This window comes from Pongo abelii, chromosome 9 (genome assembly GCF_028885655.2).
Source record: "Pongo abelii isolate AG06213 chromosome 9, NHGRI_mPonAbe1-v2.0_pri, whole genome shotgun sequence".
Classification (NCBI taxonomy): domain Eukaryota; kingdom Metazoa; phylum Chordata; class Mammalia; order Primates; family Hominidae; genus Pongo; species Pongo abelii.
The window spans coordinates 36,677,324-36,700,429 of record NC_071994.2 but is presented as its reverse complement, the minus strand read 5'-3'; the positions used below and the strand labels follow the sequence as shown (position 1 = coordinate 36,700,429).

At 41.2% G+C, this 23,106-nt stretch overlaps 1 protein-coding gene across 5 annotated transcripts in view; it reads right to left on the bottom strand.

Annotated features, from left to right (window-relative positions):
- Positions 1-22,314, bottom strand: part of MPPED2 (metallophosphoesterase domain containing 2) — a 200,201-nt gene extending 177,887 nt beyond the window's left edge. Inside the window, exons 1-2 of one of the 5 annotated variants that reach the window (XM_024254368.3) lie at positions 21,626-22,314; positions 15,848-16,096 (exon numbers count right to left, since the gene is read on the bottom strand). In XM_024254368.3, the coding sequence (XP_024110136.1) occupies positions 15,848-15,975 (128 nt within the window). In that variant the 5' untranslated portion in view covers positions 15,976-16,096; positions 21,626-22,314. 5 annotated transcript variants of the gene reach the window in all.
- Between the last annotated feature and the right edge of the window lie 792 nt (positions 22,315-23,106).

The following is a 23,106-nucleotide window of genomic DNA, read 5'->3' as shown; positions in this document are numbered from 1 at the left end:
AAGCAGTTGATTTAACCTTTGCAATGGCCCTTTGAGAAAAGTACTATTTGCTTCCCTTATTTATGGATGAGAACACAGAGAGGTCACATTTATGGATAAGAACACAGAGAAGTCAAGTAACTCACTCCAAGTCGCACAGGGAGTAAGAGGGAGACCAAGATTCAAACTTTGGCAGTCTGCTTCTGGAAACTACGTTCTTAAACACTATATTGCTTCCCTGTCTCCTCAGGCGATAAAGCTCAGAAATACATTTTCAGACCCTTAGGCATTTATTTCAAAACTATTTATTGAAGCCTTATATGTTAAACTCGACTACATGTTCTTAATTTACTGAGCATTCACACTTATTTTAAAAAATTTAACCAAGAGACCAAAATGAGGGAGAGAGTCCTTGAAACAAATGCACTCAATTCTATGTGCATGGAATGCATTCATGCCCCTCAATCTGACTCCATGTGTGAGCAAACAAGATACATAAATCTGAGTAGCGTCGCTGTTCATGTAAACAATTCAGAACCTTATCATGACTCTCTGAACTGACTCCAATTTATCAAAAATGTAGGAGTGGGTTATATATGACATCCTCCATTAACTGAAACACACCAATAAATTCCCAAAATGTAGCACTCAGCACCAAAAAGAAAAAAATGGGGAGAGAAATCCCCACATATATTGTGGAACTCCATGCAGCCTGTGTCTCCCCTGTGCAGTCTTGAATCATGCATAATGCAACACCGCAACTGCTAACAGCAGGCGCGCACCAGATAATTTACACTTGTTTTTATGGACACGAGGAACTGATCTTTGAAGCTGTCCCTAATGAGATTCCGCTTGGCCCTAACAGCATCCTGAGAGAGTGTTCCGGTTTTCTACTTGGCATCCGGTGCATATTTATAATGCAGAATACAGGCTCATTTAAATTGCACATGTGGATTTTGGTGTCTTCCCTATTTTAAAGAAAGATTTTCATATACTAAGGAGCACTGACTCCTCAATTACTAAACCATACTTTACCTAAACAATGTCACTGCCAGCCCTACAGGTACTTATCAAAGAGGTAGGTCCATCAAAGCCCCTTTACCTGTAGGGCAAAAAGCTTCTCCAGCTCCAACCCTGCACTCAAGTCCAGAGACTCAATTAGGTCTTCAGCCAAAGGGCATTTCCAGAAAGTCTAATTATACAACACCTTCCTTAGTAGACACAGCCACAGGGAAAGTTAGAGAGAAAACCTGAAGTCAGTCATCTAAATTAAAAACTTCCTGCCCCAAAAGTGTTTGTGATACAGACTTCTCTTTCTTAGTATCTCCCCTCTTTTAATTTCTGTGCCATGTAAAATTTTCTTAAGCCTGGCACTTTACAGCAGGATCTTTTCCTGATCATTTGCTTTCCAAGGTGTTCACAGTTTAGTCACCCACAGTTAGAACTCCCTTGCATATTTACTTTGAATTTCCTTTGTTTTACCTTTAAGTCAATGTTTTTAAGAATGGTTTTCAATCACTGTCATACCAATACTCTTATGACGGTGTTATCTGTATTTAAACCAAATCACAGATTTTAGTCAAAAAAGTTGTTCTGTAAAAATTTTAAGAGTTTACTATTAAAAAAAAATGTAAAGTCGTTAAACATCAGAGTACAGAATAAAAACTGGTTCGCCTTATTCAAAATGCATGATTCCCACGATGACAGATGACCCGTTTTCATGGTCTTCATTTCAAGTAAACTCCACATATTAAGAACAGTTGTCATGTTCCAGGTAAGTGAAGTGGGCTGAAATATATCTTAATTAATTTCATGCTTCTGACCAATAATTGTTGACTCCAAATATGATCAATAAGTGAGCACTTCATAAGGAGTTAAAACAATATACTTTCCAATGCCTCCATTTTTAAATTAAAGAACGATATAGAAAACCCAAATCTCTAGGGTCAAATTGAAAGTGGAAGCTTTGATATTTTTTCCTATGTTAGAAATGAGAGTTTACTACTGTCAAAGCAAAAGTCAACTGAAGGCAGAGATGATAGCATTAGTGTACGAGTATCAGAAATACTCACTCTGAGCTTCATCCAGCTCCATCCTGAAAAAAACACGGGAGACTTACATAAGTTACCCTTTTTAAAGCCAAGTACACCGTCAGGTCTAGATACATGCTCTCAAAATGAATGAGTGATTACAAAGCAGCACTCACTTCCTGGGGAAGCACATGTTAATTCCTCGAATCCTTGCAAACTCAGCTTTCATTCATTCATTCATTCATTCATTCAACTGGTGTTTACAGAGTCTCCAGAACATGCCTAGCATTGTGATAGGTGTTGTGAATACAGACAGCAAAAAATAAATAAAAAGAAAAAGATAAGGTCACTGCCCTCACAGAGCTTATATCCTAGTGGAAGACAGACATTTCACAAACAATTCAAGAATATATTTATGATAAGTGCAGCCAAAGGACAGTATCACTCACAGGTTCTGGGAGTATGTATAAGGGGACACTTAATTCAGAGAAAAGAACAGGGGCTCCCTAAAAAAGTGACAAAGCTAGAGAGAGAAAATAGTGTTTAGGGAAGAAGATTGTCAACATTCTTTTGTGACTCAAAGTTTACGGCCACGGATCAGCCTGTTGCTCTCTGGCACCTCTCAGTATCTCTCTACTTGAAAAAAAACAAAAAATACAGGAGGTGTGCCTAGAAGGCTGGACTTATAATGCATCTTTCCTTCAATGTCAGCAGTAAATCCAGACGGTTTTGAAGACCTTGGGAAAAATCTGGTGGACAGATCACCAAAGTTGGCACTAACTCTTGCCAAAAGTCTGGCTGGCACCAATGCACAGACCAAATTGGCCATAAAAACCTCACTGTAGTCTTGTTCCTCTCAAAGGAAATCATTTTGCGATCAACAATGAGGCTTACCCAGAGGCCAGTCTTAGGGGGAGGCCTAGAATTTTGAGCTTAACTCAATTGCACGGTTTAGGGCAAGAGTTTCATGTTTCAGATGTGCAGTCAAGTAATCTGATCCCATCAGAGTTTTAATGGCTCCTAAAAAATCCAAAGTGTTAAATCCTTTTTCCCAGCCTCCCTGAGAGCAATCAGGGGTGCTTTTTTCCAGCTCCCAATCTCCTCCTTCCAGTTCTTATTCTCATACTCAAACAGTTACTAAGTCACTAATTTAATACATTTACTACACGTCTTAATCCCAAAGTCTGATTATAATCTGTGTTCTAAAGTAGTGCCCAAGCACTTATCCTGTCCCCTTTGAAAAACACTGAGAGAGAAGACATACAAGGATAGTGAAAGTGGAATATTTAGAAATGGTGCTTTATTTCAGGGCCGACACTATTATCATGAACCCCTATAAACCTGAGAACATGTTTGCCCAAGCAAATTCCACAACTGCAGTAAAAGACACATCACTGAGAGTTACACTGTCTCAGGCAGCAGGCAAGGAGCTAAGTGTTTATTAAGTCTCTGCCCCTGGCTATCAGGTTAACAGAGACTCAATCCCTCCCTCCCTGTGTCTCCCTTGGGAGACAGCAAAACCCTAAAAACTTCTTCACAAGAATAAAACAGACATGCCAAACTTAAAGGCACGAAAAAAGTTATAGTGATGATGGACTATATATCGCTATTAAAACTGCAGAAGCTCATGTTAATGTTTTAGAGGCAATAAAGATACACAATATTATTAACAATAATAGCCACCATACATGGAGCATTTAGACACTGCACTAAGTGCTTTACTGGGCACTAAGCATTATCTTCTATAACCCTCACCATTACTTTTTGAAGCATATATGATTATGATCCCTGCAATAAAGATAAGACACTAGTAGTAGTTCTGGGTATACTTTTTTTTTTCTTTTTGGAACTTCTCAAATGACTTCATTTTTAAATACTTTAATTGTGCCCAGATTTCTGCTTAGCAACAGTCACTCTATTCTCAAATGCTCCCCTCTAAAATACAAACCTTCATTCTTTCCCTGTCTCTCTCTTTCATGTTCTTTTGTTTACTGCTTTATGAAGATATTAAGCTCAACCATGGTTCCTGCAGCCTGTGGTACAGCACCCTGCAAAACAGTGCTGTTTATAACATGGCACGACCCTTCCTACAGAGTGTGTGACGAGGACTAAAATCCACTAATGACTAGAAAGCTCATTTTAATTCTACACTTGACAAAATAAACACCTCATAAAGACAGGCAGGCAGAAGCTACTTCTCACTCTGGACTGCTTTGTCTTAATAATCTTTAAAAAGGAGGAAGTGGCTGAAGAGAACAGGCCCTAGCATACAAAAAACGCAATTATGGCATAAAGAGATTGGGATAAAAAGCAAAACCCCTTATTTAAAGTTAAATTATTTTTTCCCTCCAATGGGGGGTACCTGTCACTAATGGTCTGTATTAGACCACTGCTGAATTGCAAAGGTTCTTTCAGTGCAAATCCTGGCTACATTCGTGGGATCTCACTGAGCCCATCTGAAAAACCAGGGCACTTGATTTCCCTAAAACCAGCTCCCAAAAGGGCTCATTTTTTTTGTTTTCTTTTGTCCACAGAAAATGAAGCTCCACTTACATGTTGGAGGAAATATTTCAAAACATTCCCTTTTTTCTCAAAGTGCAGAATTTATGGTAACAGATAATTAACAACAAATGACAAACAATCTGAGCAGTAAAGGTCCCAGTTTGGTTGCCAAGATGATGGGATCAAATTCCAAGATAAACAGTGGAGCGTGCCGACAGCCATTAACATTGTGGTGGGGTCGAGATGATGAGATGCAAAACAGGGGAGCCATCCACCACCACCGAGGGGCACAACATGGAGCAAACAGACTCCCATGGGATTATTATTTCCCTTCTGAATTCTCAGGAGGGTCAGTTGCAAGAGGGGTTAGAACAGGACTCACACCACTGTACCAAACAGGATACCCAAGCCTTTCATGTATTTTACATGAAGAAAGCATTAGACTTTTTGGATTGCATTATGGAAGAATTAAGAATTAATATCCTTTAGGAGTCAATACCTCCTAGCCTGTTTTCTCTTTCCAAAGACTCACCCCTCCCCATTCTTTTCTCTAAGTTTATTGAGTCAAGATAGGTTTCAATGCTACCAGCTGTACCCAAAATGTATGGGTGAAGAACAAAGTGAAAACAAGTTAACCTGTAAAAGTCAGAATTCGAGCCCAACATGTGGTAAGTCTCCTAGATACTAACAGATGGCGAACCTTGGGAAATCACAACTTCAGATATTCTTACATTTCTCGAAAGCCAGTTCAGAGTTCACTATTTGTCAAATGATTTTTTAAAAAAATATTGAAATACAAGCCTAAAAGTTTTGAATTACCCCAAAAATCGTTCCTTCTCAGAGATCAACATAGGTCAAAGTATCAAAAATTGCTATCCTGATCCTTTCATATGCTAGATTCATTGGTATATTGAGTCGGCACGTGTACCCTAGAAAGCCAAGGTGCAATTTTGTCTCATCTCCCTGTTGACTGAAGTCTAGGGATGCTGACCTGCTGCCGGTGCTAAAGTCAAGCCCAAGGTCAGGACATCGTAACTGACAAGGAAGAGTTATGATCTCACAAATACATCTGCTATATATTCCCTCCTACTTTTTCCCTCTCTCCTTCACAAATATGCCCATTTCTCCTCTTCTTCCCTCTATAAAATTCATCTTCCCATTATATTCCCTGCCTACCTGCCTTGGGCTGTTCGAGATGCTATAACAAAATAGCATAGACTGGGTAGCTTATAAACAACATGCATTTATCTCTCACAATTCTGGAGACTGGGAAGTCCATGATCAAGGCAGATTCAGTGTCTGCTGATGACCCGATTCCCAGGTCATAGGCAGGCATCTTTTCACCGTAACCTCATATGAAAGAAGAACAAGGGGTTACTCTGGGGCCTCTTTTATAAGGGCTCCATCCTCATGAGAAAATCACCTCTGAAAGGCCCCACCTCCTAATACCATCACCTTGGGAGTTAGGATTTCAACATATGCATTCTGGAGGGGCACAAATATTCAAACCATAGCACTATCCAAGCAGAACCAGTATATAAAAGTCGTATCATTCTTAAACATAGAACGTATTAAATAAAAGGTGCTAAGAGCAATAGGTAAGATTTTATGATTAAAAAATAGAATACAGTTTGATAGCTTCGGTGGTTATCTTTGAAGTCTCCAGGCAAAGCAAAATAAAACGAACTGGAGAAAAATTTTCCAAAACTCAGGACTTAAACAGAGCTAGTAAAATGCCTATGTCATAGAAGGCGGCTAACTCTTTCAGTAAATTAGGGAAACAGGCTGAGCTTGCTTGGCTGGTGGGAGACTTAATTTTTTTCTTGATTTCAGTTTAAAGTCTTTGTTCAAAACATATTTTAAACTAAGTGTACAAATATGTACAAGGTTTGAAACTTGGTCCTTGGCCCAAATACCTAAAGCCAAATATCACAAGTAAGCCACTTTTCTTAGCCAATCAGTATAAATGCCAAAAAAGCCCACAGCAAGACAGGAAAGGATATTTTTCCAATCCAAGAATTATCAAATCTTTGAGCTGGAAGGTTTCAGAGACAGTCTGTACAAAGAAATAAGTGAGTTTAAGTAGAGTCCATGTTTTGATGTAGAGTCCTGCAGTCTTTTAAGGAAGCCACTACCAACAGAGGAACTTCAGTAATGGTCTAATTCTCACTTAGGATTTTAAAGCTCAATACTATCAAATGTGAAAAAGTTATCTGTTCCCTATATTCCATGGTGATGTTAGCTTTCTTTTTCTTTTTTTTTTTAAACTAGTTTCAACAGCTCTGAGGCTTAATAAAAACTTGCACAAAAATGTAAATCAACTAGAGAAGCTTATATTCTTGATTTGTGGTAAAGAAGAAAAAAATAAAAAAATCTGCAAAAATGCATTTTCTTATTTGCATATATTTTGTCCCTTCTACAGGGACAGAAATTGAATAAAATCAATCTTCAAAGCAAAATAGAACAAAAATATGCAGACCCAAATACTGCAAGAGCCAATAAATCCAACAGAGTTTCCTCTTTGCAGAGTTAGTGTTTCCACACAGACAAAGCCTCTAAGTGTACTTTTTACATTAAAAAACAAAAAAAGAACAAAAAAAGAAGACTAACATGGTGGTCTGCAAAAGTGTGGCAGTTTTGTCCATACTGATATTGAAATAATAGCTACTTAAACATCTAGTTTCCAGTAAGCTATGAAACTCTAAAAGGGAAAAAGCATGGGAAGGAATGAGCTAAGGAAATACTGACAAAGAAGAAAAACAAACTGATGAATAGATCTTCCAAGACTCAGTAAGCTTCTCCTTTTTGGAAACAGTTCAGAATTATCTAGAGTTTGCTATACAGGATGCAGTAGATTTAGCAGCATTAGCTTTGTTTCTACATCTTAAAATCTCATCTTCATAAGCTTTGAAAGCTCAGAATTAAAATCGAGTATGTTGCAAACACAAACTACCTATTTCATTACAGCCTGTTTGGCTTGTCTTGCCACTTGAATAATTTTTACCAAAATATCCCCATGAAAGAAGTTTAGACAACAAAAATTGTATTTAGAGCAGGAGATAGATAGATTCAGTCTGTAAGGAGAGGAGATCTGATGGCTCCCAGTTGCAGGATATGTCTATGAGTTGACTATGACTATGCTTTCTCTATGAGTCGTTCTTTATCCCTACAAATGTAGGTAACTTTCCAAACCCAAAATCCAGGTATAACATAGAAGATAAGATTTGTTTTATTTAATCAAAATTCCTTACCCTCTCAGAAAGTCAAGTAGCCAACAAATAAATAAATAAAAACCACTGTCCAGTTATGCAACATACAGCTAGGGTTCTAGGAACAAATACCTATGGACAAAAAGCAAATCTAATTTTAGATTGCTTCTTTAATGCTTGAGTGCAAACAAAGAAATGTACAGAATAGGAAAAAAGTCAGCTCTAAAATGAAGTCCAACTGTCACAGACCACAAGACGGGTGCCCTCAGGGAGTGCACAGGAAAAAGAACTTATTTTTAAGAATAAATGAGAGAAGAAAATAAAAATATCCAGTGTTTATATATAAAGTGCAAACTAAAAGGGCAATTCAGCATTTCTATGATGAATTTCAGATTGAGAACATTTTACAAATTATGGCCATGCTAATGTGCAGGACAGTGATGAATCTGTAATGAAAATAAGAAAGTGGCTTACCAAGAAAGAAGTGTATGTTTAGAATTTTTTTAAAATAGCAAATGCAGCCCAACTGTGTAACAAAATAAATTTCTACCTTGTTAGTAAATGCCATTTTACAGAGTCCCAGACATTCAGTCATTCATCCACTGATATGACTTTTCCTCTGTGTGAGTGTTAGGGGTCATTTCTCCTCTCTCACCACCATATCCCAATGATGTCTCTATTATATTCTTTCCCTACAGAATATGACTAATGATGTGGGATTTGTGTTCTTAATTTTACATGGACAAATGTAAAGGTAAGGAATAGGAGAAATCCCAGACTGTTAAAATGGGAAGAGATGACGCTAAGACCATCAAGTCTATTGGCTGGTAAGGAACCTGAAATTCAGAGAGGCCCTACTTGTTAAATATCACAGAGCTGATTAGTGATCACGACAGGACTAGAATGCAGATTCCCTGAAACGCTGTCAAGAAGTCTATTACTATATACTCTTTTAGCTTCCCCAAATGGATTTGAAAATACAGTCATGAGCTGCATAATGACATTTTGGTCAATGACAGACCACATATATGAAGGTGGTACCATAAGATTACAATGGAGTTGAAAATTTTCTATCACCTAATGACATTAGCTGTCATAATGTCATTGTGGTGTAACTTCTTACTCACGTGTTTATGGTGATGCTGGTGTAAACAAACCTGCCCTGCCAGTGGTATAAAGTATAGCACATACAATTATGGATAGTACATCATTTTTGACAATGAAATAAATGACTCTATCATTGGTTTGCTTATTTGCTGTACTACACTTTTAGTTGTTATTTTAGAGTGTACTCCTTCTACTTATTAAAAAAACAAAAACAAAAACAAAGTTAACTAAAACCCTGGCTGCCTCAGGCAGGTCCTTCAGGAGGTACTCCAGAAGAAGGCATTGTCATCACAGGAGATAATAGCTCCATGCCTGTTACTGCTCCTGAAGACCTTCCAGTGGGACAAGATGTGCAGGTGGAAGGCAGTAATATGAATGATCCTGACCCTATGTAGGCCTAGGCTAATGTATGTTCATCTCTTAGTTTTATACACACACACACACACACACACACACACACACATTTTTTTATTTCAATAGCTTTTGGGATACACATGGTTTTTGGTTACATAGATAAATTGTATAGTGATGAAATCTGAGATTTTAGTGCACCCATCACCTGAGTAGTGTACACTGTATCCAATATGTAGTTTTTAAATCCTTCATTCCCTTCCCACCAGGTCTTAATTTTTAACAAAAAACTCAAAAAGCAAAAAAATAAAAATAAAAAAGTTTAGTACAAAAGCAGCTTATAGAATAAGAATATAAAGAAAATATTTTTGTACAGCTGTACAATGTATTTGTGTTTTAATCTGGCTTATAAAAGAGTCAACAAGTTTTAAAAAATTAAAAAGTGTATAAAGTAAAAAAGCTGCAGTAAGCTGAGTTTCTTACTTTATTGTTGAAGAAACAAAAATATTGTTTATAAATTTAGTGTAGACTGTTTATAAAGCCTACAGTAGTATTTAGTAATGTCCTAGGCCTTCACATTTACTCACCGCTGACTCACTGACTCACCCAGAGCAACTTCCAGTCCTATATGCCCCATTCATGTAAGTGCCCTATAGAGGTGGACCCTTTTTAATCTTTTATACTCTACCTTTCTTCTACCTTTTCTGTGTTTAGATATATTTAGATACACAATAGTTATTATTGTGTTACAATGGCCTACAGTATTCAGTACAGTAGGATGCTATATAGGTTTGTAGACTAGGAGCAATAGGCTATACCATATAGCCTAGGTTATACCATCTACGTTTGTGTAAATATACTCTATGATGTTTGCACAAAGACGAAATCGTCTAGAAGATGCATTTCTCAGAATGTATCCCTGTCATTAAGTGACACCATACTTCTTTAAAAATTTCCAATTAGTTATAAGACGACGAAGTAGGCAACACTGTTCTCATCTTCCCACACTTGAGCAAGTTGAGTTATACTGAACCAATGAACAGCCTTTGGCCTATTCCTTGATTGCAATAGAAAATAGAAAAAGGTGCTACCCAAGAAAGTGAGGACAAAAGAAAACAGAAGATTTGCATCAGGTCAAGACTTTAAAGCAAATATTACAGGCAAAGCATAAGGACTTGGAGACAAATTACATTTTTTATCAATTTAAAAAAGTTTTAATCATAAAAGTGTTACATACTTGTTATAAGAATAGTTCAAATTATATGAAAGTATAAGAAATACAAAGTAAAAGGTCCTTATCCAACACTCCCTCCTGCAAATTCAGTTCCAAATGTATTCCCTAAAAATCACCAGTAATGTTATTTATCCTTCCACACACTTTTATATAGTTATTTAGCCAAATGACACCTTTTCTATAACACTCTTCTGTAACATTGTTTTTGTACGTAAGCATATCTAATACAGAACTAAAACAAACATTTACTTCCTACCACATTCTTGAACTGAATAAGAATGAAATCTCAGATCAGATAAACAAAATCTTGTAATACTTTGGCATGAAATAATTACCCAGATACCCTAAAAGCTACAGATTTTTTTTTTTTAACTAGCGATGGCCAAGCAACACTGACAGATACTGCACAATACAAAATAAAAGAAGTTGGACTTGTCAGGTTTCATATAGCCAAGTAGTTTAGAAAGGAAAATGTTAACAACTTATTTCATACTCATCAGCTGGTAGACAATACCATAAATGTTATCATAAAATCTATTTATCAAGTGGTATCTTTTGGGCACTATATGTCATTATATATCATTTCATTTAATGCTCACAACCATATTAAAGGGTCATTAAACCTATTTTACAGATGAGAAGACAGGTTCAACAATTTTTCCATCATCACCCAGCCATGCCAGTAACTGGCAGGATCAGTATTTGTATACAGATCGCTGATTTCAGACCACGTTCTCAGCTACCATGTGTATACTGTCCTCATTCCCCAGCCTAAGCTGTGCCTTTTGCACTCAATCCTGGTTAATTACAGTTAGCACTTGATGTTTCTGTTTTAACCACAGATAGAGATGGGAAGCTTAAGAAACTGACTGGGGTACAGAGAACCTAGGTCCAGCTCATGGGGAGGAAGGCCACCGTGATTCCACAGAGAGCAACCAGTCAGCACTCAGCTCACAAGATTCCATCCCCCCCTTGGGATGGCCACTCCCGTGGAGTAACTGGAGGTGGATGAGACACTCCTAGGCTGTTTATAATTTTGACAGGCACTAAACCAGGACACTTGCCAACCCTGACAAACCAAAATCCCACCTAGAAAAGTTTCCATGACTCTTTGTTGCTCATAGCTCCATGAAGAAGAAAGGACAAGATTAAGCAATGACTTTATTTATTCATTTGTATACACTCCACTGCTTTTCAAAATGAATTCGCAGTTTAAAATTAAAAACCCAGAATCAATGAAAAAATTATTAATGATAATAGCTAACATTTATTGAGCATAGACTATGTATGTATAAGCATTAACATGTAATACTGTTTCATCCTTCTATCCTCCACAGCCTTTTGAGATAGGCATTACTTTTATGATCCAGATCTTACAGATAGAAAAATAAAACATAAGGAAGTTAGAGTATGTATCCACAGTTGGCTATACAGCTAGTCAGTGGTGCAAGCAAATGTTAAACCCGGTAATCTGATTCCACAGGTGAAGCTGACCGCTATGCTACCCTGCCTCCACAGAACCAGGGTCAAAGAACAAGTGCAGAGTAAGATTCAAGGGGTGTTAACAACAGAAGGCGTAGACAAGGAAAGTGGCTAAAACTGAAAACAAAGCTTGATTTGAGCTCCCTAGTCGTCAATCCTTAAAGAAAAACATGAAGAATTAACCTGAGTAGGGTATCCTATTGTCCTATGGCATTCCAATAACACAGGGATTTCAATGCTAAAACTGAAATGGCTGGATACCCTGCTAATAAAGTTTTGTAACATTTGATTAGGCCTCAGATCATGAAACACATACAAAATCTTTATGGTGTTTTCAGACCTACATTGGCTCCTTCAGCACCTCCTCCCATCATCATTAGAAATACTAAATAATTTTTCTTATCATCCTGCTTGGGAAAGATGAAGGGGTTGTGGAAAAATGAAGCCCTGTTAATTGCTGGATTTCAATCATCACATCTATTAGTATGCTCAAGAGTCTGGGTAAGTGAGGCACACAAATTCTAGGTTAAATTTTGCTCTGCCAACTCCAGCTGTGCTTTAATTTTCTTTCCCAAGGTCATACAGGATTGCTTTCTAAAAAAAAAAAAAAACTTCCCTACATAACAAGCAGAGATTCAAGCCAGTCATTCTTAGAGAGCTTGGTGGTAATCTTGTCAGAACTCAGAGATGAAAACTAAACCAATGCTTCTTAAAGCTGTTTGAAACATCAGCTCTGAAATCAGCAATGAGCTTCATGAGGATGGGGACTGGGTCTTATTTATTTCTGTTTCCTTAATAGCATCGCCTTGCAAATAAACATTGTCTTAACTGCAATCTTAATCTTAGCAAGTTAGAGCTAAAAAGATCCTTAACCATCATTTGGTGCAAATGTTTACAGATGAGTAAACTGAGACTTGGAAAAGAAAATCTGTTAGTCACAAAGCTGAGCTGAGACTAATTGAATTAAATGGGAAGTGAGCTCTTCCTAATTAAGGTGAAAAACCCCAACTACCACCACAAGGCTGTAGAAAAGAAAGCAAGACATCATTAAAGGGATAGGGTTTTTAACTACAATCCAAGTGATCTGTCAGGGGTCTTCAGAAATCTCAAGTGTAAGTGAAAAAAGGAAGCAAATAATTTAACAATCCCATGCAAAATAAATGAGCAACTACGCAAGTGGAAAAGACAAAATATCTTTACCTTGGGGAGAGGAGCAAAGTTCTGCCATGACATGTTGAAATTTTCAGAAAAACTGAAGACATTTTAGATTAAATATTTTATAGATATTTTCTAGCCAATTAAAGTTTCTAATTAGACTAAGGCCAATTTTTGTTTCTTAACATAACAGAAATGTGACATGATTAAATCCAACCAAGATCCCTGACCACCTACCATAGGCCAGTCACTGTGTGAGGCCATCGGGCCTACAAAACAATGGCGTGTTCTCAAGCAAGAAAGAGTAAAGCCAGGGAAAAGGTAAGCCAGCCTCCTGACAACACGTACCATCATGAAAACATTCAAAATGTCAAGAACTAACAGAAAAATTCCAGTGAAAATCTCCAAGCATCAATCTATTCTCTCTATTCAATGCATAATCAAATCAATGGATCAATCCACCAGTGTTTTTGAGCACCTGTCACCTGCTCAGAAGGACAAGCCTTTCTTTAAGAAGTAAAAAATTAAAAGAATAAGAGACAGATAGGCAGATAGATAGATACAGATAGGTAGATAGGTAGGTAGGTAGACAGATAAACAGACAGATAGATTAAGAAAAAGAATAATGGAGGTGGTATAAAGTGTTGCCAAGTAACTTGGGCAGGCATGATCATTTTGGATTGGAAACGGATAGGTAGAAAAGGCTTAAGTGGAGGGACCTAAACTGGCTTTGAGGCATTTGATGAGCAGAGCGTAAATGTGTTACAGCTGTGAGAAACAGTGATGGCAATGGCACCAAGATGGAAGGGGCTAAGATGTGTTCAGATGACAGGGAGCCAAACTGTGTGGCTGAAGCAGAGGGTTCAGATGGGAAGCCCTCATTGGCGATAAAAGTGAAAAGGCACACTGGAACTAGCCTGTGGAAGAATCCTCTATTCCAACATCAGGAGTCTGGTGAAAGCACTACACAGCTGTCTAGGTGGCCCCATTTTCAAGCCATTTTTTTCAAAAGAGGTATAATTTGATCCTTCAAATTTGTTATGGCTAGATAAAAGCAGATCAACTTTAAAGTTACATGATTTTTAAAATATCTCTGTGCATTCACAGTTCGCCAGTGGAATCCTGAGGCCAAAAACAAGTGAGCAGATGTCTGCAGACTTGAGAACTAAGCTGAGGTTCCCCAGCAGTCATTTTCCAAGGAACCTGGGCAAAACACACTTTGTTTTGCTTGAATGGAAACAGCATCTACAAAGTTCCTTGTAGTTCTTTAATACAAAAACATAACACCAGCAAAACAGAACTGAAGCTATTCTGAAGTATGGCTTACACAAATATTGTAGCATCTTTGAAGAAAAACAAGTAAATAGAAACAGTATAATAAAAAGAATATTTGAATTAAACATATATTTATTGTTCAGAAAAGCTATTTTAACAAAGAAAAACTTTATCCATTTTTCCTTAAAATCATGTTAGCGAACCTTCATAATCATGAATATATTCTCATTTAAAGAACGTATAAAGTTCCTTCAAATAGTTTAGCCATAACCACTTACAAGGATTGTCTTTTCCTTTTTTTTTTTTGGTCACTCAAGCATGCTGCTTTAAAACGGCTGCTTTGCAGAAATCTCATCATAGGTAACTGACTCGCTCTCCAGAATATACTTGCAAAGCAACATCCTAGTATTTACACCAATATCCAGGCAGTCAATGGAAAGACCCTTTTGTTTGGTTAGCGTTTGTAAATTCCGGGGTGGGGGTGTGTGTGTATTTAGGGTGTCCTACTATTTTTTTTAAATGCTCATGTAAAACAATTACTAAAAAAAGAGCTTGTGACTTGGACATGCCCCGAGTTCAATTCTTCCAGGAGTGGTAAAAACAGTCAACAGAGCCCTAACCTCCTTTCTATCTTGACTATACAATAGTTTTCAAAGAGGTTTAGTCCTACTAGGAAAGACTCATGTTAGACATTGGAAGGGTCTCATAGAGAATGAGCACCAGGCCTTGAATAAACAAGAGAGATGGTGACCTTTTGCTCCCTTCTGCTGAAAGCCCAGCACATCCTGTAGCAGAGGACCAGAAAAAAGTTGATGTGCAACCAGGTGCTGCGAAATCCTTGCCTCTGGGTTTCTGCCACACTTTGTTCCTTAAACAGTTTAAACCTCAACATGACTTAAAGAATATTAGGGAGTGAGAGAAAAGTACAATTCCTGGAACCAACTGTTCCACTGTCCCTTATTCCTTTGTTCCCCATATTGTTTGAGTCCTGTAGCATGCAGCACACGTTTCACTAGCAACAGGCAAGACAATGGATCTAGCAGTAGCTGGACAATTAGTCCCAATTAGGCCTATTTCCCAGCTGAATGTAAAGGCCTAGTGGGGTGAGGTGTGGGAAAAAAAAAACTACAGAAATTTTAAAGAAATATTTCAGAATGGAGGCAAGCAATACAATGTAAAGCAAATTGAACTAGGGGTCAGGAGTCTCAGGCAAATTCACTGTGTGGCATTGCAAATACTTTAACCTCTCTGTTCTTTTCTATAAATAGGGGCAACCAACCACCAGCCCTCAGAGGCTCTGAAAATCTAATTTCAATTGTGGTTGAAAGTGCTCTGAAAATTTGAAATGTTACACAGATGTATGGGATTCCTCCTGAGCTGTATTTGAAACCACAGATATCCATCTGATTTGTAAATCATTTACCTTTTAGTCTCCCTAGCAGAAGTTAATAGTGAATGCTTTTCTTTTTTTTCTTTCTATTTTCTTGATTGCTAATTTTGTTAAGTTCATGAGCGATACTTACATATGTACATGTGGAGGCTGGAATCTGCTCTGGTTGATGTTGTAGTGCGTGAATGCCTGGGTGGGGTTTGAGCTGTACTCATCCACCGTTATGGTAACTTTGCCTTGAGAAGGAATCCCATGTGCCATCCTTCCTCCCTATAGGCATGAGCAATTCACAACTTTACAGAGCAAAAGATGAAAGCAGGCATGGTGCGTTTCAGCCAACCTCTGAATCCAAGGATCTACTCATCAATACCGCTGTGCATTTCTGAAAGAAAAAAAAAATATGTATATAAAATGAGAACAAAGAGAAAGAGGGTGTTCTAAGAGACATAAATTTAACATCTAGACATGAAACTAATTCAGGGAAAATCTGAATATGTGTTGTTGGCTCGTGGATACAACTGTTCCCAACTCTCTTCCCTTCATGCACTTCAAAGTGGATATTACACTCTATACATCATTGCTGGGTGCTAGCAAATCATCTCAATGGAGTTCAAACTAAGATTTCCTCTTTAATTATCATTATGGCACTTAGCGTGAATTACGGAAGGGGCATATCCACAGTTGCCATGGCATCTGTCTATACATGGTTTGTGCTCGAAGTGAAGAATCTTCCAAACCTTCCCTGCTAATTGGAATGTTTGGTCTTTACAAAGTTGGTGTCACATAATCATTTGAAAGCTCCATGTTTAAAACAGCTATATAACACAATGACAGATAAGAATTTAAAATGTGCTTATAACAAATACATGTGTATTACTATAACATGCACATAATAACCACACATTACACATATTTTTTTCTTTCACAAGCAGCTCCCAAAATGCATAGGTAGGCAATGCTTGGCATTCCTCATCGGCCCAGAACCTTATGGTAAGGCAAATCCTTCTTGTTAAATGTAGTGTCATTTCTTTCAACACTCCAGTCACTCAGGGGAAAACCAAACACCTCCAGGTCTGGACCACCACTTTGAATGCATTCATTACCTCCCTTCTTCAAGACCCGATGGAGCGGTAAAGAAGGGCGGCCATTACATCTGCCACCTCATTCTTGGTGCAACATAATTCTCAGTAGTTGGTTTCATTTTTTAAAATTTCTGTTAGTTCTGATTTTTTCATAAATGTCAATATATTATTTGCTGCACTGGGTTGAGAAATGAAGATGTCTATTTTTATGGTAGGTGTGCAAAGGCTGAGGGAAACAAATTCTCATGTCCAAGTTGTTGCAATTGATCAGTGCGGTAGAGAAGAAGCCGTAGTACACTCCGTGGGTAACCCTTAGGTAACCCATGCTCTTACTTTAAGTGCACCACGTCAGAATAGGTTTGCCATGTGCACCATTAAGCTCTGAGAATCTTATCTGCTATTTCAAATAAAAATATTTAGAATAATAAGATTAGATTTAAAATTGGCATGAAACACCTTAAATATCGAGCAAAAGGCAGATGGCCTGCCATAGGCCATTTATTTTATTATTTTACAACCCGGGGCTTGTGTAGTCCCCCATATGCTAGCTGGGCTAAGAAATTCCAGAGTGTTCTACTCAAATCATTGCCTTCTTCATATTAGCAAAGCAAGCTAAATAACACCTACCTTGCCTGCCTTCCTAATGTCAAGTGCACTGCCAAGAGATGAATCCCCGTGCCCTGGCATTTTAAACAAAGGGTCACTTTGGGTTCTCTTTCTTTTTCCTGACTTCATGGGAGGTATGAGTCTTTTAAGCGCCAGATGATAGACAACCAGGCCAGTAGGATTAACTAAATTAAAATCTTTCCCTGCTCCTCTGATGTAAGATATCTATAAGAACTGCTTACAAATCATAATGTAGCAGTTTTCATACCAAGTTTGCAGCTGTTTCCTTAATTTCCCCCACAATTATATTTTACTGTTATTTTGCATAACAGTAAAACACAACACCTGCTTCAAATTGCAGTCCTGTTCTAAGTACTGTAATTCTCTTTTGAGACACAAAGTACCGAGACACTACTGAAGCGCAAAACTGCATAATTGCGTCGCGCTGAAAAGTAAATACAAATGAAAACATCTTCCTGTTATAGAAATGACTGTCATTAAAAAGAATGTTAGCCATCAAAGCACAGAGGGGGAAAAATTCACATGTTCAGACTGTGAGAACTTAGTGTTTGCATAAATTAGACAGTGGTGTAAAAATTACTTGACAATTCTTATGTTCATTCTTCCATCAATGTCTATTGTGTGAAATATTGAACATTAAGAAGCAAAGGAAATCAAATTCATGTCTAGACCGCTGTGACCTCTGAATAACAATCTCTGCACCCAGTACTAGAAAGATTTTAAATGTTTCTGGAGTAAACGCACTAATTAAACCAAGCCAATGTGGCCTAGAAATAAAATATACATACCTAATATTTAAACATCTATGCAATGACTTGTAGCAGTTAGCATGATACCCACCCAAGTTCTACTATTTGAAGCTAAGAAGAGACAGAACTTAGCAGCTGATCAATTTGCACTTCTACATGGTCTGCTTGATCCTAATGTCATCCTTCTCTATCACTGAACATCTATGCCTCTTTGCACCTTTGCCCCAGTAAGACAAATAGAACATCTTTTCATCAGCAAGCACAGGCCCCTGTAACTCTGAAAGGCTAAATGGGTGGCTGGCACCTCATTTGAATTCATCTTTGCCATGTTCCCTTTCAAATGTTTTATCGAAACAGTGCACCTGCAGCGTCTATCTTCTTTAATCTGGAGTCCTTTGAAGAAAATGTCAGACTGAGGCAGAGAGCTTCAAAACTTTCACAGCACCTTTACAGACAAGTCAAGAAAAGGCTTATTTTTTAAAATGCTATGTCCATCCCCACCCGTATCTCAAAATGAACACATCCTAAGAATTTTAAACACAAACACCTGGAAAACACTTTTTTTTTTTTTTTTTTTTTTTGGTAAACTCTCAGAGATAAGGGACAATGGACAAAACCACTTCCTATAACCTGAGAAATTTGTAGAGAGCTTGAAACAAGACAGAAGGATACACTGCTTACAACTATCAAGAAGATGTATATTTAGGCAGTAAAACCTTCCAAATGATCAGATTTTGGTGCATCTCACCCTCTTCACACTTACTTTAACTTTTTACACACAATATTTAAAGACAGCACTATTCTTTTCATAAATTTTCATTTTATACTTCAACACACTTGCTCCACAAAACAAAGGAAGCCAGAACGAAATATTAAGAAGCCGAAAGAAAAATCTAAAAGGGACTGACACTGCCAAACATTCATGCTGGTGCTAGTTTGATTTTTCTCTTTAAAAAGAAAATCATGTGAGTACATTTTGCATTTCCTAGACAGCAATCACTTCTGTCCTTTAAGCTGTACAACTAACAATATTCTTTTCCAGGAATCTAGTTGGAAAACCTTTTAAAGTCGGCTGGCAATGAAGGGATTAAAAGCTGAGGAATTAAATAACTGTCTCCACCTCCTAGACACCAGAAGTCCAATTTACCAAAACTTTCAAAGCACCAACTCATGACCTCTCTACCCCTGCACTGCCCAGCACAGCCTATGAGAAAAGAGCCTGCGGTTTTCTCGTTTCAACAAGGATGCTCATTTTAATCACTTGCCCCAAGATCTCCAGACCGAGCCTGGCGGGACTTTGGAACTTGCCTGCTCCAAATCCGCCAAATTTCGCTCTCTCCTCCCTCTGCCGCGCCGATCCAGTGCGTTCTTAACTCACGCCCCTATTCTTTTATGCCCACTTCCAGTTACTCATCCCTGTATCTGGGAGCGATGCCCACACGCCTTCCCGGCGGGCTTCTCCGCCAGGTTTTTTTTGGGGGAGGCTGACATAAAGTTCCACGTGCTTCTGTCCACCGAGCGCCCTCCCTCCCACCGCACTTACACCTGAACTTGTCTCCAGCACTGCGGACACCCGGGTGACACATTCTTTCGGAGAGGGAGGGCAAGACTTTTCTCCGGAGCCTCTGGCAACTCGTGGAGTCTATATAAGGTGGGGCGGTGGGGGGCGCGGAATTCTCTACTTTGGATTGGTTTGTTTGTTTTAAATCTAGGGTGGTGGGCAGTTGCGCGGGGCGGGGTGGGGGGTGCTTTATCAACTACACACACACACACACACGCACCACACACACACTCGCCCTGCCCTTCTAGGCTCACGGCTGGCTCTTCCCGGCTACAACTTCCCCTTCCTTCCTGGAACACCAGCGCCTTACTCCCTCAGTGCCCCGTTGCCACCTCCGTCACCTCCTCGGCCGCCGTTCCTGCTGGCACTGCTGGCGCTAGCGCTGGCGGCCCCGGGCTCCGCTGGACGCCTATCTTTTTTCTCTCGCTCTTCCCTAGCTCTGGATTGATTGATGACCACCGGCGGCCAATGGCTCTGACACCACGCCATCCTCGGTCGGGCATCACAGCCCCACGTCCCCGACGTCAGCCTCCCGGGCGCGTTGGCATCCCCGAACCCACAGCGCTGAGCCCGAGCCCGGGGCCGCCGCCTCCTCCCTGCTCTACGCCTGGGCGCTGCCAGGTTCCTTCCCCGGAACGGCGGAGAAAGGAAGGGAGGGAGCCAGCGAGCGTTGGAAGGGGGTGTGGAGGCCACGGGATCTCCCCCTCTTTTGAAATCTTTTTTCACTTAAACTTTTGCTTGTTTTCCCCCCCGACCTGTTTGTGTTTGTTTGCAGCATCTCAAATCAATTATACATTTTTCATGACCCGCATTTGCACTTAATTTGGGGTGTGTGTGTGAGAGGGGGGTGGTGATGTACTATTATAAATCAACTTCACTGGGGCATCCTTAATTTATTTTCTTGCTGACGGATTCCAACCGGCTCCTGAGCCTCTAGAAAAATGCCCCCTTCACCTCCTAGGCCGCAAAACCCCGGAATTCAAACGCTTTACAAAGATAACCTTGTTATACGTAAATAGCAAAGAAACTCCTGCCTCTGTAGAGAAGAAATCCGGCGGCAACGGTTACTTTTCCTCGGTACTCGTCCCCCGTCGCCTAGCCCCGACCCCAGCTTGGGTCGCCGGGTCGCTCCGCAGGCTGCGAGCGCGGAGACCCAGGCAGCGGCGGAGAGTGAGGTTGGGGCGCGGGGACGGGGTGAGAAAGAGCCCCGAGCGAGAGTGGCGCGCGCGGGCGGCCCCGGGGGCGGCCGCGGGGCGCAGCCGGAGCACAAAGCTGCGCGGCGCCTTCCCCCCGTCACTGCACCTGGCCTCGGGCCGCCGCGGGAGCCCGGGGATCGGGCCAACACAATGCACCCGGGCCTAGGCCGGGGCGGCTCGAACACATCACCCCGGGACTTTCTAGTAAACAGCTCGCTGAGCCCTCGTCCCCACCCCCATCCCCGCCGCCCGGCTTTCGCCGCAGCTTCTCGCCGATACCCCCTCCTCTCCTCCTAAGAAATCCCGGCGGAGGAGGCGGCGAAGAGGTGGGGACCCCCCAGAGGTCGGGGGACTGATGGCTGGAGGGGGTGGAGGAGAAGAGAAGAGGCGCAGAATGGGGAGTCGGAGGGAAGACACCTCCTAAAAAAGAATTTGCTTTCGCTCAGGGGTCGAAAATCAGCCCTCCCCGGGCGCCGAATTGCCCGGGAGGCGCCCGCTCGTGCGGATGTCAGGGGCACCAGGGCAGCCCGGGTCCGCAGCCTCCGAGCCCCTCGCACGCGCCTCTGACAAGGCACCTCTCACCCGGGCTCCGCTTTGTGTGTGCATTTTTTTCCCTTCCTCTCGTGCTCGGCACCGGGCTCCCGGCCGCCTCCTCCCCCTCCCCCGCCCTCCGCCTCCCTTCCCGGGGCGGATTACCTTTCCCGGGCTGCGCTCCGGGTCCCAGGGATGCCTTCAGCGCCCGGCGAGCAGGCGATCCATAGCCGAGCGGCCCGAGCCGGCTGGAGGAGCGCTGGGGGCGCGCGGGGGCGGCGAGGGGCGCGGGCGGGCCAGAACCTTCGACCCCGGAGGTCCCGCCGCAGGCTGGGGCTGGGGGCCAGGGGGCGCGGCGCTAGAGGGAGGCGGGGGGAGAAAGGACCCGAGCAGCCTCGATCTGGGGAGAGAGCGAGCGAGGGGGCGAGGAGAAGGAGCGAGGGCGCGGCGAGCCGGAGGGAGCGCGAGCGGTGCAGTGACAGGGACTGCCACTGGGGTCAAAGGAGCACAGCTCCAGGAAGCAGGGCGGCCGAGGCGCCGCTCCGTGCGCGCTCCCCGGCGGGACCCCGCGCCCCTGCACGCCCCTCCTGCAGTCCCTGCCCACTCGGACCCCCACCGGTGCCCCAAAGCCCCAGGGTTTCGAGAGGAGGAGGGAGCCGAGGGCGAGGCCCGGCAGCCTGCTGGTGCTCCCGGGTCAAGCAGGCGGCAGGAAGCTGAGCTGCAAGTTCATCATCATGAGTGTGATCTGCGTAAAAAATGATAGGGGAAGGAAGGCGGGCTACGGTGCCCCAGGAAAAGAAGGGAGCTTTCTCCCAAATGGTGTTCTTCTGCAAAGAGAACACCCAGCTCCCCCCCACCCACCGACCTGCCAGGCTCTGTCAGGAGTCCTGGCACCGTTCCAGGACGCAGGGCTCACCGCGGGGGTAAGGGGAGCGGCTGGGACACTTCGCTCAGACCTAGGAAGGCGACCCTAGGTTCCCTCCCATCTGCTGATCTGAGGCTTTCCTGGGGGAGAGCTGTGCTCCTTTTCCCCCAAGCCTTTCAACACGCCAGATACACACACACACACACACACACACACTCTCACACACTCACCTCTTTCTCTCTGCAATGTTGCTGAGAAAGAAAAGGCCAACCCAGCTGATCATTTTTTTCACCTCCATGAATTAAGGCAGATTCAGGACAGGAAGGTGAGGAGAGGCAAAGACTCTAATTGTTTCCATTTTCGTCTTTTGGATAAAATTTTCCCCAAAAGATAAGCATGTCAAAAGCATTTTAAAAATCAAAGTTAGTCCAGTTTTGTCTGCTACTTTGGAAAATGGAAGAAAAGGTTTTCAGAATTTTATACAAACAACACAAGGAAAGGAAATGCCGCTGAAATGCTGGAAGACAGAAAACAAGGGAGAGAAGGCTTTTAGAAAACTTGGTTGGCAGGGTTGTCTGTGAAAGATGAGGTGGCCCTGTGATGTTATGCCATTGTCATTGCTGAAAGATTGGGACAGCAACCAGATCTAATTCCTTTCTAGGAGTCAGACTGAAAGATCTGTGCATTCTCCAAAGGGAAATCCAATGTATATATGTGTGTGAGAGAGAAGTGTGCTAAGTATACTATGTGACAACTGACTAGACATCCTGGCTGAAATTAT